General features: G+C 41.4%; 1 protein-coding gene across 12 annotated transcripts in view; it reads right to left on the bottom strand.

The window, feature by feature from the left end:
* CTNND2 (catenin delta 2) overlaps positions 1–18082 on the bottom strand; it is a 937699-nt gene that overhangs the window by 210088 nt on the left and 709529 nt on the right. For all 12 annotated transcript variants that reach the window (XM_039468167.2, XM_039468169.2, XM_039468187.2 and 9 more), the window contains one exon: positions 17460–17673. In XM_039468167.2, coding sequence (XP_039324101.1) covers positions 17460–17673 — 214 coding nt within the window. The remainder of the gene's footprint in view (positions 1–17459; positions 17674–18082) is intronic.

Below are 18082 nucleotides of genomic sequence, written 5' to 3'. Positions count from 1 at the left end.
TGTGTGTGTGTAGTGTGTGTATACGCACACCCGGGCATGTATGTTCATACCTGCATGTGCCAGTGTGTGTGGTGTGTATGTGGTATGTGTGTTCGTGGTGTTTGTGTGTAGCGTGTGTGTGCACACACCCAGGCATGTACATTCATGCCTGTATGTGCCAGTCAGTGTGGGTATGCCTACATTGCGCAGGCATGCTTGCATGCATCCACCCTCATGTGGACATCTAGGAGTGTACACACCTGTGTATGCATGTTTGTGTGTGCAAGTGAAGTTTGTGACTTAGTTTTTGGAGGAGAGGGATGGAAATGAGACACTTGGTGTTTTAAGTAAATTTGTCTCAACTTCAACCTCTCTCTTCTCCCATCCATGTCTAGGTAGTTTTCCACTGCCCAGATGCCCTCAAAACTCTTATTGCAGGTGATTGTCCTCAACTTCTCACCCTCAACTCTTACTATGGGCCATTTTCCCCAAGGACTGGTTAATATTATCTTTGTATAAAAGACATACAGCAAAAGAAACTGGGGACAGCCAATGGGAAGAAGCAATGCCAAGGGTAGCTGTGGGCTGTTCTTGCAAATTTCATATGACTGACAGACTTTCTGTGGCCTAATGATTTTTTTAAAAAGTGCTTTGCATAGATATAGCTGTTTCCATAGCAACTCAGATTGTGTTTCCTTATACTGCAGCCCTAAAGGCAGCCTCAGCAAAGCTACCTAGAGATGGTGAGGGAGCCCCCTGGAGGTAAGGGGAATTTTAGGAAGATCCTGGTATTTGGAGGTTGATTAGCAAATTTTAGTGAAATACTGCTTTCCATTCACTAAGCTGTGGCTTATCTAATCAGACTTAATGTTTGCTTTTGGGAGAATTCCCCTTCTCAGATCACCTGATCATTTCTTTCTTTTCAATCCCATTTTCATTAGATTCAAATTATAAATACCTAGCCATGCTCAATGAGAAGTTTATACATGACAATAAAATTTCACATCTGTGTTTACACACTTCGATAACTAAGTTAATAGCAAGGGCAGTTTTGCAGAAAATTATTAAATTGATAGACTGCTTGAAAATCCTAAATGATCCATGTTCATCTCATAACCACAACTGTGTGTTAAATATAATTTTCTATCTCCTGTTAACAAAGCCTTAGGAAGTCTCCTGAAAAAGGGCATGGAAAGTAAAGCACATTTGCATGCCTCTCCACCCATACATGTCCTTATAAAGGATGTGTGTGACAGGGTGTGTGTAAGTGATGACGCATACTAGAAACATCCAAGGTCAAAAGTAGAGAGGATGGGCATCAACACTCATCAGCTGGCTGGTAAAGATATCTAGCAGCTAAGTCCCCACTGCCAAAGAAGAGGAGCAAGTAGATTTAGTTTAGTTTTTTCTTTTTTTTTCCAGACCTAGTAGTTTTGCTCTTGTTGCCCAGGCTGGAGTGCAGTGGTGTGATCTCAGCTCACTGCAAACTCCACCTCCTGGGTTCAAGTGATTCTCCTGCCTCAGCCTCCTGAGTCGATGGGATTACAGGCACCTGCCGCCACGTCTGGCTAATTTTTTTTTTTGTATTTTTAGTAGAGACAGGGTTTTATCATGTTGGCCAGGTTGGTCTCGAACTGCTGACCTCAAATGATCCACCTGCCTCAGTCTCCCAAAGTGCTGGGATTACAGGCGTGAGCCACTGCACCTGGCCTAGATCTAGTTCTGTGTACTCTCTCTTGCTGGCTTATGCTGTCTCTCTCTGTCTCTCCCTCCTTCTCTCAAACTCTTTTCTTTTATTACCTTAAGCATGCGTAGAACCAATATAAAATTAAACATCTGCTTCAAAAGTGTAAACACACTTAAAAGGCAAAGACTGAAACAAAACAAAAACCGATAAAGCTAATGTCCAAAACTTCTTTTTGTCAATAAAAATGTTTTCAAATGCTTTGAAATCAGCATTTCTCAGCCTTCGATTTCATGCATATTACTGCCTCTCACTAAAGAGGGAGGGGAAGAATTTTAAAGAATGAAGGCTGGAGGATGGTTCTTTCTAATCTAAAAAGTATCACTTGACATAAAATGTGAGAAGTGGAAGTAGCCTTTTTTCTACTGATACTGGCGAATGCAAATACGGTTCATTCACTGTTAAGAATATCTGGAAACCAGATAAGAGTACATGTTCATGTTTACTTTTAATTAACTGCACAGATAAGCCTCAGAAAATGTATTTGTGAACAGAGCAGGTATGCCGCTTGAAAACAGAATTGTGCTTATGAATTAAAATCCACTTTCTAAAAAAAAAAATCCAACATGCATAAAAGCCAAATAATATGTAGGGCAAGTGGCTCTTTTAACTACTATGTATCATAATTTTAGGTGCTAACTGTGTTTGCTATAGACTGCTGTACTTGAAGCACTGAATACTTTTATGCTCAAGGTTCCATGGTATTTAAATTGCTTGAAAAAATGTCCTAACTTTTAAGTTGGCTGACTGTCATTTGCACAGTAGATTAATCCTTGTTCACTATTGTGAATTAATAGTCTGTGCAATTTTTTTTCTCATCAACAAGGACACAGCTGACTCTGGGTGTACCCCTAGCGATTTTTGTGTGAAGTACATCAAGTTATATAGAAACTTATCAAGCACCTTCCTCATTACTCCTTCCACTCAAAGGCCTGCCCTTAACTTCTAGAAGAATCTTAGATTAAAAGGCAAATATGGATGGAGAGAGAAGACTAGACTGTTTGAAGCAGACAGCATTAGGCCTCAATGCAAGGAAAGTGGCAGGCAGAGACGCAGGCCGAAGCTGCCTTGTGCAGGAGTGCTTGTGACTGAGTCTGTCTGAGCAGATGTGCAGGCACACAGATGCTCACTGCTGCGTGCACAGAGATGACTCAATTCTCAATCCATTCTCATTAAAGGGGCAGGCATGGGACAGTCTGTCCCTGCAACCTTCGTGGCCCATGTTTTATTCTCCTGCTACCATTACTTGAAAGTCAAACCCATATGCATCTTTAAAACCTGTTTCAAATGTTGCTTTCTTCATAAAGTCTTCCTTGATCTCTTCAACTGAAGGCTCTTTCCTCCTCTAAGCTCCTCTGGCCCTCTCTCCATGCTTATCTTGTAGAAGTTCTCTATCTTCCTCTCTCGACAGACTGCTCCTGGAGAATATAGCTCACATCTACATCATTTTCTTTCCTTTTCTTTCTTTCTTTCTTTCTTCCTTTTTGATGGAGTCTTGCTCTGTCATCAGGCTGCAGTGCACTACAGTGGCGTGATCTCGGCTCATTGCAACCTCCACCGCCCGGGTTCAAGTGATTCTCTTGCCTTAGCCTCCCAAGTAGCTGGGACTACAGGTGCATGCCACCATGCCCGGTTAATTTTTGTATTTTTAGTAGAGACAGAGTTTCACCATGTTGGCCAGGATGGTCTCAATCTCTTGACTTGTGTCACCCACCTTGGTCTCCCAATGTGCTGGGATGGTAGGTGTGAGCCACCGCACCCGGCTGTCTACATCATTTTCATATTCTTTCTTCTACCTTGACTGAGCAACCTTGTACTGTTGCTCAGATATCTACGGTGAACAGGGGAAGAAAGAAGGAAGAAAGAAGGTCACCTTCTAAGCAGTCCCATTTCCTGACTTCCCTGGGATTACAGGTCTCATGATACGGGCTCCTATTTTAGGAAACCACTTCACAGAGATTCTTTTGGGTATTCCCTGGGGAGGGGACACTGTTGATACACACAGCTGCTGTGATGGCAAAGACAACATCCAAGAGTGAGCTGCTAAGTGAAAAGAGTTTTGCAGGTGCAAAACTGAAGCTTCTCCTCCACTCGGCTGAGTTTCATCCTCTAAGGGACAACCAGAAAGGAAGTTTATTTCACACGTTTCATCAGAAATGACAAATAAAAACATCTGTTGGAAAGGAAACCAGGTGTTGCGCAAGAGATGGAGACATTCTGTAATTTGCTGCTCTCTTCCAGGATCCAGTGGGGATTGCTATGTTGTGTTCGTTAACACTAGTTAATGTAATTTTTGTGATAATTGTAGAGCAAATAGAGCAAACTCTCAAATATAATTAGGGAAAAGTGTTTCTAATTAACTTGTAACTCATGAGTTGCAAAGTAAAGCCACAAATCAGTTATGCATTGTCACACCTAACAAGTGGAAATGTGCTGTACATTTCAATCTCGGTAAACAGAAAATAAAACAAAAAGACCCAGCACAACTTTCCTTTAAGCCTTTATACAGTTTTGGCATGCTGTGAAATGTAATTGCAGATAAGCACAGATACATCTCATGTCACCAGCCCCAGTGATCATGGAGGTGAAAACTGAAGGCAACTTCAGACAATTCAAGAACATCCAACATTTTACCGCAGCACTATGTAAAATAGCTCATGCTCACGAAACACTCTGATCGGTGTACAGAAGGTTCTGATGAAACTTCAAGAGGTTTTGTAAGGAAGTTTAGGACTATCATATTTGCAAGCTCCATCCCAGTTACCATGGCCATCAGCAGCAGATGCTTACTGCTGGATGTAAGTCAGCGGGTGGTACAGGGAATTTATTCTATATCCAGTAGAAGCAATTCCACTTTTTTTCTCTCTCACTTGAGGAAGCACATTGTAATATGAGGTAACCTCAAATTGTTTTTAATTTTTAAAAGGTGATAAATGGGCCATATGTTTTCATTAGATAATGTAGTTACTATTAACACAAATTATTTTGGCATCTCTCAGAACACATCCGTGCCTACTAATTCCCCTCCCCTCTGCTGTCCGCTGTAATTCTTGGTCTTGTGGAAGTAGAAAGTGCTGTTTCTCAAACATGCATGATCCTAAGAACCATCAGGGGGTATTGTTAAACGTGTGGCTTCCCAGGCTATGAAAATCTCGGGTCCAGAAATATGTATTGTTTTATCAAGTACCCCCAAAGAACTCTTATGATTGAAGAAACTAGAAAATCACTGGTGTAAAGCAGATAGGCTTTGGAAATGAAGGACTACAACCGTACCGCAGACCAGCTGTGACTTTAAGCATGTCCCTTATATCCAACCTCACAGGACCTCAGAAGTATTCAGGACAGTGACAGACGGGAAGGTACCCAGCACAATGACTGGTAAGTGTGGGTGTTCAGAAATGTTTGTTTATCTCTTCTTGGTCCACAAGAAATAAATGCAGAGAATACCTGGATTGTCAGGTTAGCCACACTGGACAGCAGTAACTGTAAAATACAGGAAATAATCTGAAGTATTGGCTCTAGAGGCATCAGCAATGTCCTACTCTGTGACACAGGTAACGAAGAAGAGATATAAGCTTGACTTACGCAGATATAAATGTCAGCAGTCTAATCTTACCATAGCACAAGTAACTACAACTCCCTTAAAAAGACAGTTTATGAGACACACAGGCAAATGGAACAGAATAGAGAACTCAGAAATGAGACTGCACATCTACAACCATCTGATCTTTGACAAACCTGACAAAAACAATCAATGGGGCAAGGATTCCCTATTTAACAAATGGTGCTGGGAGAACTGGCTTGCCACATGCTGAAAATTGAAACTGGACCCCTTCCTTATATGTTATATAAAAATTAACTCAGGATAGACTACATACTTAAACGTAAAACCCAAAACTATAAAACCCCTAGGAGAAGATCTAGGCAGTACCATTCAGGACACACGCACAGGCAAAGATTTCATGACGAAAACCTCAAAAGCAATTGCAACAAAAGCAAAACTTGACAAATGGGATCTAATTAATCTAAAAAGCTTCTGTACAGCAAAAAAGAAACTATCACCAGAGTGAACAGACAACCTACAGAATGGGAGAAAATTTTTGCAGTCTATCCATCTGCAAAGGTCTAGTATCCAGAGTTTACAAAAAACTTAAACAGATTTATAAGAAAAAAACCAACCCCATTTAAAAGTGGGCAAAGGACATGAACAGACACTTCTCAAAAGAAGACATTCATGCAGTGAAAAAAATGTATGAAAAAAAATTCATTAGATAAATGCACATCAAAACCACAATGAGATACCTTCTCATGCCACTTAGAAAGGTGATTATTAAAAAGTCAAGGAACAACAGATGCTGGTGAGGCTACAGAAAAACAGGAAAGCTTTTATACTGTTGGTGGGAGCATAAATTAGTTCAATCATTGTGGAAGACAGTGTGGTGATTCCTCAAAGACCTGGAACCAGAAATACCACTGGACTTAGCAATCCCTTTACTGAGTATATACCCAAAGGAATATAAATCACTCTATTATAAAGATACATCCACATGTATGTTCACTGCACCACTATTCACAATAGCAAAGACATGAAATCAGCTCAAATGCCCATCAGTGATATACTTGATAAAGAAAATGTGATATATATATATATATATATATATATATATATATGTACCATAGAATACTGTACAGCCATAAAAAGGAGTGAGATCATGTCTTTGCAGAAACATGGATGGAGCTGGAAGCCATTATCTTCAGCAAACTAACACAGGAACAGAAAAATAAACACTGCGTGTTCTCACTTAACTTACCAGTGGGAGCTAAACAATGGGAACACATGGACACAGGAAGGGGAACAACACACACCAGGGCCAGTCAGGGAGTTGGGGGAGGGAAAACATCAGGAAAAATCGTTAATACATCTAATACCTAGATAATGGGTTGATAGGTGCAGCAAGCTACCATGGCACATGTTTACCTATGTAACAAACCTGCACATCCTGCACGTGTATCCTGGAACTTTAGAATAAATACAATTTAAAATTAAAACAAATAATGTTTTAATGTATGGAAATGTCTTGTTCACTGAGACATCGGTGCCATCATCCTGGTTATTGATAAGAGAGCCATCCATAAGGAAGGGGAAGCTATGGCTGGAAGAAGCCAGATGGCTAGAACGGTTTCTGAAGATCTCTGGGACAGAGCAGCACGACCACCCTGGAACACTTAGCTCCAGACTTCACGTATGGGAGACAAAACTTCCTCTAGTTTAACAGACCATTATTTGGGGCTTTTCTTTTCTTCGAGCTTCATTCTAAGTAGTAAATTCCCGTCCCTTTTTAATCTCTTTAGCCTGCTTGATTTTTCTTCATAGCATTTGCCACACACTGAAATTACAGATTTATTTGTTTCCATTTACGTCTGTCTTGTCCACGATGACACAAGCTTTAGGAGGGCAGGTCTATGAGTTCTAAGCTTGAAACAGCCCACAATGGTTCTGTTAATAAGATTACAAAATTTCACTTATTGTCTTGATATAGTTCACTCCTTTACATATGAATCAATGGAAATACCAAGACTCTTCTCAATGGTGCTCCTTTATTTCTCCCTTCCTCCATCTGGCTCCTTGAAAAACAGGCACCATGATCTTAACCATTAGGAAGAAAGTCATATCATAAGGAAAGTTGGTCTGTGGCTAGAAGGTGCCTGGGTCTTCACTTCTTATATCCCAAGTACCTAAACTTCACTTCCATGTACAGTCGACTTTGAACAGCATGGTGTGAACTGTGCAGGTACAATTATAGACAGATTTTCTTCCACTTCTGCCACCCCTAAGACAGCAAGACCAACCTCTCTTCTTCTTCCTCCTCAGCCTACTTAATGCAAAGACAATGAGACTGAAGACCTTATGAAGATCCACTCTTACTTAATAAAGTGCGTACATATTTTCTCTTCCTTATAATTTCTTTTATAACATTTTCTTTTGTCTAGCTTACATTATTTTAAGAATATAGTATATAATACATATATAAAATATATGTTAAGTGACTTTTTATGTTATTGGTAAGGCGTCCAGGCAACAGTAAGCTATTAGTAATTAAGTTCTGGGGAGCCAAATTATATGCAAATTTTCAACTCTAGGGGTTGTCAGCACTCCTAACTGTTGGGTTATTCGAGGGTCAACTAGAGTAGGCACTCAACAGCAATTTGTTTAATGAATTAATGAACTACAGAATGGCTTCTCTCTCCAGGACTGAGGATGGAGTGCACAGAAAGTTAAAGGTGTGGATTTCCTGATTTGATTAGAGTCAGTCTGTTTGGGGAAGCAATTAGGAATCAGAACAGTGCTGAGGGTTCTAAGTTTTTTGCCCTCTGCCTGTGCATATAATTTGGGCTTGCCTCTGCAAAGAGATAATCTTACAATGGTCAAAATGACAGGAGATAAGAATAGACAACATCTCAGCAAAGAATGTGTGAGATACAAAGCTGGTTAGGAGAAGACTTGCCATCAAAAGGCAGACCAAACACTTAGCTCGTCTCCCCCTCACTGATCCTTCAGAATTAACAGCAATGTATTGGGAAAGATTCTTCCCCAGGCCTGATGTTTCCTTACTGTGAATGGAGCACAATTACTGTAACACTGGACTCTCCCAACCCCTCACTTCCTCTTCCCCTGCGAGGTGGAGGAACGTGTCTAAGGCATTAGTGAGCGTGCAGGGCTTGGCCCAGCTCTGGGCTTCTTCCACTTGAGAATGAATGGCCATGAGGAACTCTGCTTCCCTTGATCTCCATAAGATGTGCCCTGGTGACTGGCAGAGGAGGAGGGAAGCTGCTCTGACCCAATGGCTGCCTGTGCCATGGTAGATAAAAGTACCTGATTCTGGCATTCTGGGTGAGCAAACCAACGTGGCTAACAGGCCTGGAGTCTGGCCTCCAACTCAACACCTAGCAGTAATGAGGTGATAATGTGGCCTCTTTCTTTATTCTGTTAGAACTTGGTTGTAGAAGACAGTATGCAATCAAAGGTTCTATAAGCTATGGCCTAAGCTACCTGCTGGCGTAAATACAGTTTAATACACAGCCATACTCATTTGTTGCTGTATTATCTGTGGTGCTTTCATTCAGCACAGGCAGAGCTCAGTAGCTGTAATAGAGACCTAAAACCTACACGCTAAAGTATTTTCTATCTGTCCTTTTACTGAAAAACCTTTCCAACTCGTGTTCCAGAATCTAGAAGGGAATGGTAGAAAATCATATTTCCTCTAGTGCAATGCTTTCAGGTTCAAGAACAAAGGAAAAGTAAAAGGCAGGCAGGACTCCATTTCGGCAGACACTGCTACCCCTCTACATGCGAAAAAGCAAAGTGTCCAACTCAGGAAGCAGGTTCAGAAGAACTGTGCCTTCCTGAGAGCTGCAGAAGGACAGTAGAGGAGAATGAATCACAGAAGGACATCCCATCCCAGCAGTAAAAAGAAGTGCTAGAAAAATGCAGGGCTCAGAGCCTAGAGCAAAAGCAGACAGTGGCCTGCAGTGTGCATAGCAGAGGTCTGAGCTTGAAGGTGCATCAGGTTCTGCAATATCAAGAGCAGCTTCCACTCCGGAGTCTGTTGAGGGTGATTTTGCAATCTTTGTGGGGATAGGAGAGCAAATCAATTCCATAATAAAAAGCAGAGCAATCACTGTTGCACCACAGGATTGAGGAATACCTGCTAACAAACCACAGGACAGTGGAAGGCTCATCACAGGACAGAACACCGTCATGGGACGCTGGACCAAAACACCTGACTCCCAAAGAGGAAATTCAAAATCGAAGGTTTCAACTATGCAGGAAAGGAATGAAACCACCTCACAGAAGACCTGGAGTGGAGGGCTTGGACTGTGTCACCCCAGCTGAACTGGAACTATGCTTTCCAGAATTTCCTTCCCTGCTGAGTTGCAGGTTGAGGCTGGAGACATCGGCAGGATGCCAGACAGGCGCAAGTGAAGCATAGCGCTGAGCTCTGAGGGCCACGGGCAGAGGGCATGGGGGCTGCAGCAGTGTGTGCATGCCTCCCCCGGCTGCTACTCCACCTTTTGGGCCACAGCTCTGACAGCTCCCACCACATCCTGTCTTTCCACTTCCCTAGGTCCTGGCCAGGAAGAATAAGGCAGAGCTCTGTGGCAAAGAGTGGCAGCTTTGTGAATCACTCGCGGCGGATTTGTAGTCAGAGAGAGGCAAAAGAGGGGTGCTCTTTGACCCCATGAATGGCAGCTGGCTCTGGCTTCCCCTGCTTCACACCCTGCTGTTCTTCCTGACTGCTGCCTGCTGGCCCGTGACAACCACAGGCCCATCATCAGACAGAGCGGCAAAGCCTTCCACAGGCATTTTCACCAGCTCTCACTGTGGTGTCAGGTCTAATCCTGAGAACGAGTCCCTCTTTCCATGCCATCTTTGGTGCTTCTGCTTCCCTGGTCAAACCAGGATGCACCTGGAGACAGGTGCTGCCTCTGCTGCCTGTACCTAAATGTTGCAAGGCATCAACAATATCTGACTTGTTTCCCAAAGAAGAAACAATGGGAATAGAAGAATCTCCCTTCAGGTGGGAAATGCATCAGGCCAGAATGAACCTCTTTGCCTGGACTTTTTTCTCCTGATTCAGGTTAAGTTCACAGATGGTGGACCTGCAAAGCCACACAACACCAGGCTGGCATCCCCTGACTAAATCCAAGGGGCATCCATGTGCTCATTTCCCTCTGACACTGTGGTCAGCGGAATCATCGTCCTCTGAAGATGTCCACATCTGAATGCCCAAGACCTCTCTGAATGGGCTCCTTTATATTGCAAAAGGGACTTGCAGATGGGATTAAGTAAGGTAAGGAATCTAAAATGGGGAGACTAACATGGAGAGAATCCTGGATCAGCCAGGTGGGTGCAATCTAATCACATGGGGCTTTAAAAGCAGAGAATCCTTTCTGGCAGTGATCAGAGGAAAATGTGACCATGGAGACTCATCAGCGATGCAATGTTGCCGGCTTTGAAGGCAGTGGAAAGGGGTCATGAGCCAAAGAACGTGGGCAGCTTTGGAAGCCGGAAAAGGTGAGGAAATGGACTGTCCTCTAGAGCCTGCTGAAAGCAACACAGCACTGGCGACAGTTGGATGGCAGCCAGGTGAGTCTATGTCAGGCCTGTAACATCCAGAACCCTAAGAAAATCAGTCTGCCTTGTGTTAAGCTGCTAAATGTGTGGTGAACTGTCACAGCAGCAACAGCTGACCAATACAGACGCACGGGTGCCCGCCTGCAACCCTGGTGCGGGCTGGCTTCTGGGAACGTGTCTGTGCCTGGAATACTTTCCCTTAGGGGGTCACAATGGCTTTCTTGCTAAATTTGATGGTAAGGTGCCATTGTCCACATCTTTGAACAGTGAGAGGTGTTAGAGCTGACAATGCAATCATACATCCCCTGAGGTCCTAAAAGTATGTGGCCAATTCCAGGGTGAGACAGCCCTGAATTCAGGCTGCTGAAGGACCCAGGCCCCATAGAAGCACAAGCATCACCCTGGCTGAGACGGTGCAGAATAAAAAATTGGCAGAGGACAATTTTTACATGTTAGCTCACTTAAGAATTGTGGATTTTGAACTTTAACACACAATGGCAAGAGGTATTGATTTTTTGACTTTAATTCATTTGAACTTTAATGTCTTTGGACTTCAACACGAAAGTAGATTTAAACTTTGATTTTTAATTTCTCCATGGGAATTTGATATTTGGTGGGGGTGATATTAAAATTCAAAGCATTTCTACGTGGCTGGCATTCCATTATTCAAATGTCTCTATTAATTTTTATCTTTGGGATGTTGTTTAATCTTCTCAGAGAACCTCTAATTTGCTATGTTGGACAACATAGCTGGACATCACTTGGAATAAGAAATAAAACTGGATTTAATTTTAAATATTGGGAACATAGTAACCCCGAATTTGACTTAAATAATTTACTCCTCTGACCCCTTTTGGTACCTCTTGGTGAAATACATACATTTCCCACCAGGAATTCCAGGTGATTTCCAAAAAGCGCCATCAAGATGGAAGAAAAGTTTTCTTGACAAACTGCTTAGCTCCTGCTCTGGGGAGATGGGCTATGCCTCTGGGTGATCATAACAAAGAGGGTGAAAGAAAAATAGGTGTGGATATTAGTGGGAGAAAGGCATCCCCTCTGTTCCAGTGTCTCCTTCCATGCAGGGTGCTCAATCAATGCTATACCTGAACTTCTGTTAAATTATCAAGGTCACTTGGCTGGCAGACCTTAAAGAAGGCCTTCAGCCTGGCTTCTGTCAGCAACAGAGACAATATCTGCAAAAATGTTTACAGTTTGTTTAATCTATCAAAACTGTTCAGAGTTCCCTGTATGAGTTCAGAGCTGTTTGAGTTCAGAACTCATACAGGACAAATGTTATTTATCATGAACATAATGGGATAGAGAAGAGAATGGAAGGAATAATTCAGCAGACAAGAAATTTCATCACATTTCTGCAAGATGCAAAACAGACAGAGTGAGCTGATAGATGGAGCCGAGGGAGAAGCAAGCAGAGTCCAGGATACACATAAAGGTGACCCTATCCCAGGGAGGCAGCTGACTGTCCTGGTGGAATGCCAGGAAAGATTTATACTCAGAGACGGAAGGCACCTGGGGAGTAGAAATGAGACAACCAGCTAGAAAGGGGTGATTGAAGGGACGTAGTCACATCTCATTCTCCACTTCCACCTAGGTCGGGCGAACACTCAGCAGACAGTAAAACACTGCCCTCTTCCTCCAGGCCACACAAACAAAACACACAACTCGGAAGAATCTCCAAAGAGACGGATGATGTTGGGGAGAACCAAAAAGGTACCATAGACATCTGGGTCTTAGAGAAAAACCCTCCCCATTAAGATACTTAAAGGATTTCCCATGTTAACAGTTTACTCCCATCCACTTACTCTGAAGTGAAGCTTCACTGTGAACAAGCTTCACCAACATGCAAAGAGGTCAGACGAACTCTATTCCCACTCTGTTAAAAATAAGCAGAAAACTAAGGACCACCACAGATCTGAAGCCTGCAAAATCAATGAAAACGCCCACCATAAAAAAAAATTTAAAAATTGAGATAATTCATGCTAAAGAGATATAAACAAACTTAAGTTCTAAGAAATATCCTTGGAGAAATTCAAAGATATTTTACATTTGTAAAACAAAAATAGGGGCCACGAAAAAATAAAAAAAGAGAATTCGTAGTGGGAGGGTGGAAGTCACAGACAAATTGGAGAAAATAAATGCTGGATATTGAAGAAGTCTTTCAGAACATACGACAAAAAGGCAAAGGGCTCAAAATTACATAGGAAAATACAAGAGAAGTAATCCAAGAAGCTTAAAAGTCTGACTAACTCCAGAAAGAAAGGATAGAGGAGATGGAGACAAGGAAATTATTTTAAAAAAGAAGAAGAAAATTTCCTGGCACTAAAGAAGGTCATGACTCTTTAAATTGAAAATCTTCAATGACTTTTTTTTTTAAAAAGTCACACACCTAGATATAACATGAGAGAATTTTATAGTATTAAGGCTAAAATAATAGAAAGTATTCCTGAGAAAAATGATTTTCTATCTAGAATTGCATATCTAGCAAATACCGCTCACATGTGAGGGTTAAAGACTTTTTTTTTCTTTCCAGAATTTAATCTCCTAAGCGTCCCTTTTTAGGAATTTTTAAGTGAGTAAAACAAAAGAGAAGAGGGCACAGGATCCTGGAGACAGAAGTTCTAATCCAGGATCTAATCCTACAGTGCAAGTCTAGAGCGCAACGTCCAAATCCAGCCCGAAGACTCCGGAAGGGACTTCCATGGAGAAAGGAGGGAATTAATGATGCCTGAAACAGAGGACAAGGTTGAGTCCTCAGCCTGACTCCCTAACTAAAAGGAAGGACCATCTGAACATGCAAAGCATCAGATGGAAGAACACGGTCTGCTCCTGGAGAAGCAGAGCCCTCGACACGTGCTTCCAACCAAAAGAAAACTTATTTACTAAGTTCTATGGCTTAATAAAAACCATTTTATTATGATTTGTAAAGGATTCTGAAATCTTTAGTTGGGCATACTCAAGATTTAGGTCCATTATTTCCATATTTAGAGAGAGAAAAACTCCATGAGTCAGGCCCAAAGGACGTGCAGCGTTTCTAATCAAAATTGATTTGTTTAGGAGGTTTTCAAGCAATGGCTAGCATCCAACAGCTTCAACTGGATTTAAATAAAATTCTCATCGTCATCTCATAGCAATTATTGCATAGGAAGAAAATTATTTATTACAAGATACAGCAGGAAGAAAAATATATTCTGCTGTGAGGAGAGATTGCAGTGCAAACAGGCAGCAGTTTTTCAGGATGTGCACGTTTACGTGTTGAATGTAAATGTATGTAAATATCTCAATTTTAACACTTTATCATTGTTCAAACAGTCTGCCAGGCCATATTCAATACCTAAGTTAAAGCTTTGCAAGATCATTTCTTTCTTATTTGTAATTTGGCACTCTTGAAGAGCGTAAGTTCTTCTGGATATACAGCAGGCCTAATCTAGAATCTGATCTATAAACTGTGCTTTCATTTTTTAAAAATCATTAAAATTTTTCTTTTGAATATCTGGTTATAATACATCCCAGTTTACAAATATTTACTAAGAAATTCAGGGGCAGACCTCACCCTAGCTTCCCCTGTAATGTTTTGTTCAACATTTGTTCTCATGCATGAGAACAGGCAGGAAAGTGATCAGGAAAATCTCCCCTGTACTGGCTGGGCTCCTGTAATGTACTGAGTCGTTATTCTTTGCTGAGCTCTGTATTAGACCCACTGGAGAATTGCAAAGAAAGTAAGAGGTATAGCTGTTACACTTAGATCATTACTTTGTTTAATTCATGCACGATATCGGACCTAATTTCTAAACAGATTTGCAGCGGCTCCTTGCAACAACAGATGTGAAGCCAGCCTTTCGTCTTGTACACCCTACTCTGCCCCTCAGAGTCATCTCGTCCCTTGCTGCTCATCTAGTAAGCTGCTAAAATGTGTGGACATGTTTGCCAGGGCCATGGCTTTAAATATTCAGCAGCCAGAACTGCAGACTTCTGATTATTCAGTGCCCAGCCTCACCACCGCAGTGGGCGCTGGTATAGGTATCTCCATGGCTGCACCGTAGGGTCAACTAAGGGCATCCAAGGCTTAGCCAACAGAGTCCAAGCTTTCTCTGAGGTGAATTCCTTTTGCCTTATTTGACTTTTGCTTTGGGAGGTGAAGTTGGCTTTGGCTTCATTTACATCATTGATGCAACGTCTGTGCAGAAGTCAGCCGAGTCCTGCAGGTTTCTAGGCACCCTCAGATTTCTGTCAGTAAGAAACTCAGAAGGCTTTGTCTAGAGCCAATCACTAGACTCACTTACAGTAGCAATTTATTCCACACTAGAATGTTCTAGATGCTGTCTTCCAATTCCCTTTACTAGAGTGGAAGGTGGGGCAAGGGACTTGTGGATTTTCTGAAGAATCTATGATGGCAACTTCAGACACCATGAACTTCAGCCTGTCACATGTTCTGATATGTTTTTCTTTGAGAAAGGTGAAACTGATTCCAAGCACGATATGAACATGCTTCTGGAAAGGCAGAAAACATCTACTGAAGTAACAACCACTGTCCCTCTTAATGGATGTGACTATCACAGCAGAAGACAGCATTTAGGAGGAGACACAGAGAGAGCCTCGAACCCCCAGCACATGCTGATGAAAACACAGTGGGTCAAGACATGACAGTGGGTTGAAACCTTCTCCTCAAAAAAGTGGAATAAGAGGGTATCCTCTCCATACAGTAAGTACTTGCATCCTTCCTATAGCCTGAGTTTCACCAGGAAAAGAAACAAGAGGTTATGCCTTTGGTTTTTCAGATGAGGCTCACAAAGGAATTTCTGATGTTGCCCAGGCACATGTGATGGTTGACACTCAGGAGCTGTCAGAAGCAGTGCTGAAGGCAATGGCATAGGCAGCAGTTGGATCCTTTAGCGCTGCTTCAAATGGCAGCACAGGATAAGACACACTGCTGCAGAAGGTGGCATGTGTCGGGGGTATGGCATTTCCATTCTGTTTTAAGCCATTGCTCATCTCAACCTTTGGCATGTGGCTGCGTTTCTTTGGCAATCAGGGAAGCTACCACAGAGGGTTCTTCTAGACAATGGTTTCGTGTTGGAGCAAATTCAAATTTTAGTCAAATCCAATTCTTTTCTAATCACAAATTAATCCATATGATGTACACAGAAGGTGCTCTGTTGGTCTTCATTTCTGGTGACTTCATGTATCTGTTGGCGAAGTCTTACGCACAGAATCTTCCTGTCTCTATCACAAGCATTGAGTCCTTTCTTTTGCAGGCCGTTCCAACTTAAGCCCAACCCACAAATACAAGGATGAGTGTTCATAACCATAATGGTGGGAAATATTTTCAGTTATGTAACTCACTCCCAACCTATCCTAGACATCATACTATGTAGATAAAAATACTTTTACCTTCCCTGACTCATGTCACCTCATATTAGTTTGGTGTGAAACATTGCTTTAATAGTACGGTAATTCTTAACAAGTATTTTTTTTTCCACAAAGACAATTTTCTACTTACAGAAAGAAAAAACAAAATAAATAAAACCAATTTGCATCTAGTTCTGATATAACTAAGGGTGAGAAAGAAATGTGACAATAATCTCAAGGAGTGTATACTCTAGAAAGTATAGTAAAGTTGGGAGTCTTGACCCAGGACTAGACAAACATTTATGACTCTCTAGCTTGAATAATGTATTTTCATCTACTTTTCAGCATAACTACAAAGAAATTTTAAGAGCTGAGACAGAAGGTCAATGGAACCAGGGACAATCAAAAAATCTCTTTAGACAGTCAGCTATGCAATCCAATTGCCAAATACTTGCTGATAGGGGTAATTTTTGATGAAGTGAAAACCAAGTATCACCTAGAATGGCAGTGAGCATGATCAAGATGAGTAAGCAGCAGAGTAATTTGAAATCCTGTATTGAGGCCACCTGGGCCATTAGTACTCCAAGTAACACTGCAGATTTTTAAAGTAAGAGCTGACAGCTCCGTGTTCATATGTATCCAGATATGTGCCAAATGTTTCACAGGGTCTCATTTATTAAACCCTCATGACTACAATGTGGCTACTATAATCATTTCCATTTTACAAAACCCAAAAGTTCTACAATCATGAAAAAGCTTTGATGTTCACTTTTTAAAAATTCCTTAACATGTAATACTAATGGTGACTTTTAATAGACATGAATATTTCATTCAAAAAATTAACTGCTAAGTAGAATAAGCCATCTGTGTTAATCACAGTATAAACCAAAATACATACCTTATTACCAAAAAGTGACATGCCTTGTCAATTATCATTAATGAAGAGCCCTGGGTATTGGACGATGCTCAACTACTTCTAAATCAACTGACAAAAACTGATTATGATCACAAAATTTGAGTGAGGGTTACATGCATTTGATTATTGAATATGATCAATCCAGGTGGGTCACATCTGATATCATCTTCTTAGTTGTTTACTAATTTGAAAACACATATTGAGACTGCCTGTGTTATTAAAGCATCACTATATTTATTTGGTTAGTATATTTGCTACTGTGTTGGATAACGGAAAGTTTATCTTGAGATAAAATATAATAATTCAATAATGCTTCTAACCTGTGACCAGCTCCCGGATCTCCAGGTCGGTGGTCTTGCGGAGTAACCTCACCAGCGCTGGGATGCCGCCACAGTTTTTCAGGGCAATTTTGTTATCATCATTGGCCTTCCCATACACCAGGTTTCTCAGAGCTCCACAGGCGCTACGGTGGACTTCAGTCATCCGATGATCCAACAGGTCCACCAAGAGCTGGATGCCTCCTTGTCTTCTTATCTGAAAAAGCAAAGGACACCCAAAAGCTTTAGAGTGTAACGTTTCATTCTCTATACCAAAATACGTTTTTCATATAAAGTATCTGCTAACAATTAACTGCACCAAACTGAATTAAGGCATACAAAAGGAAAAGAAAAAAAGTGTTTGCTTGATATTTTATTCTCTGTATTTGCTTTAATATCCTACCAATAAAAATCCAAATGCATTTCTTTCAAACTATAGAATTGGGAAAGGTGATTTTAACTTCATAATGGGTGCCTTAGACATTTCTCTCTATAAAATCATGCCATGTCCTCATGTCTGAAGCACATGAAGAAATAAAAGGCATTAGACTGATCCTTATTCCTTAGACTTATTAAATTTAACCACTGTCTTAAAGGGCTGCAGGACTGATGTACAAAATGTTAAA

Source organism: Saimiri boliviensis, chromosome 1 (genome assembly GCF_048565385.1).
Source record: "Saimiri boliviensis isolate mSaiBol1 chromosome 1, mSaiBol1.pri, whole genome shotgun sequence".
In the NCBI taxonomy this organism is placed as follows: Eukaryota; Metazoa; Chordata; class Mammalia; order Primates; family Cebidae; genus Saimiri; species Saimiri boliviensis.
This window is presented reverse-complemented; position numbering and strand designations above follow the sequence as displayed.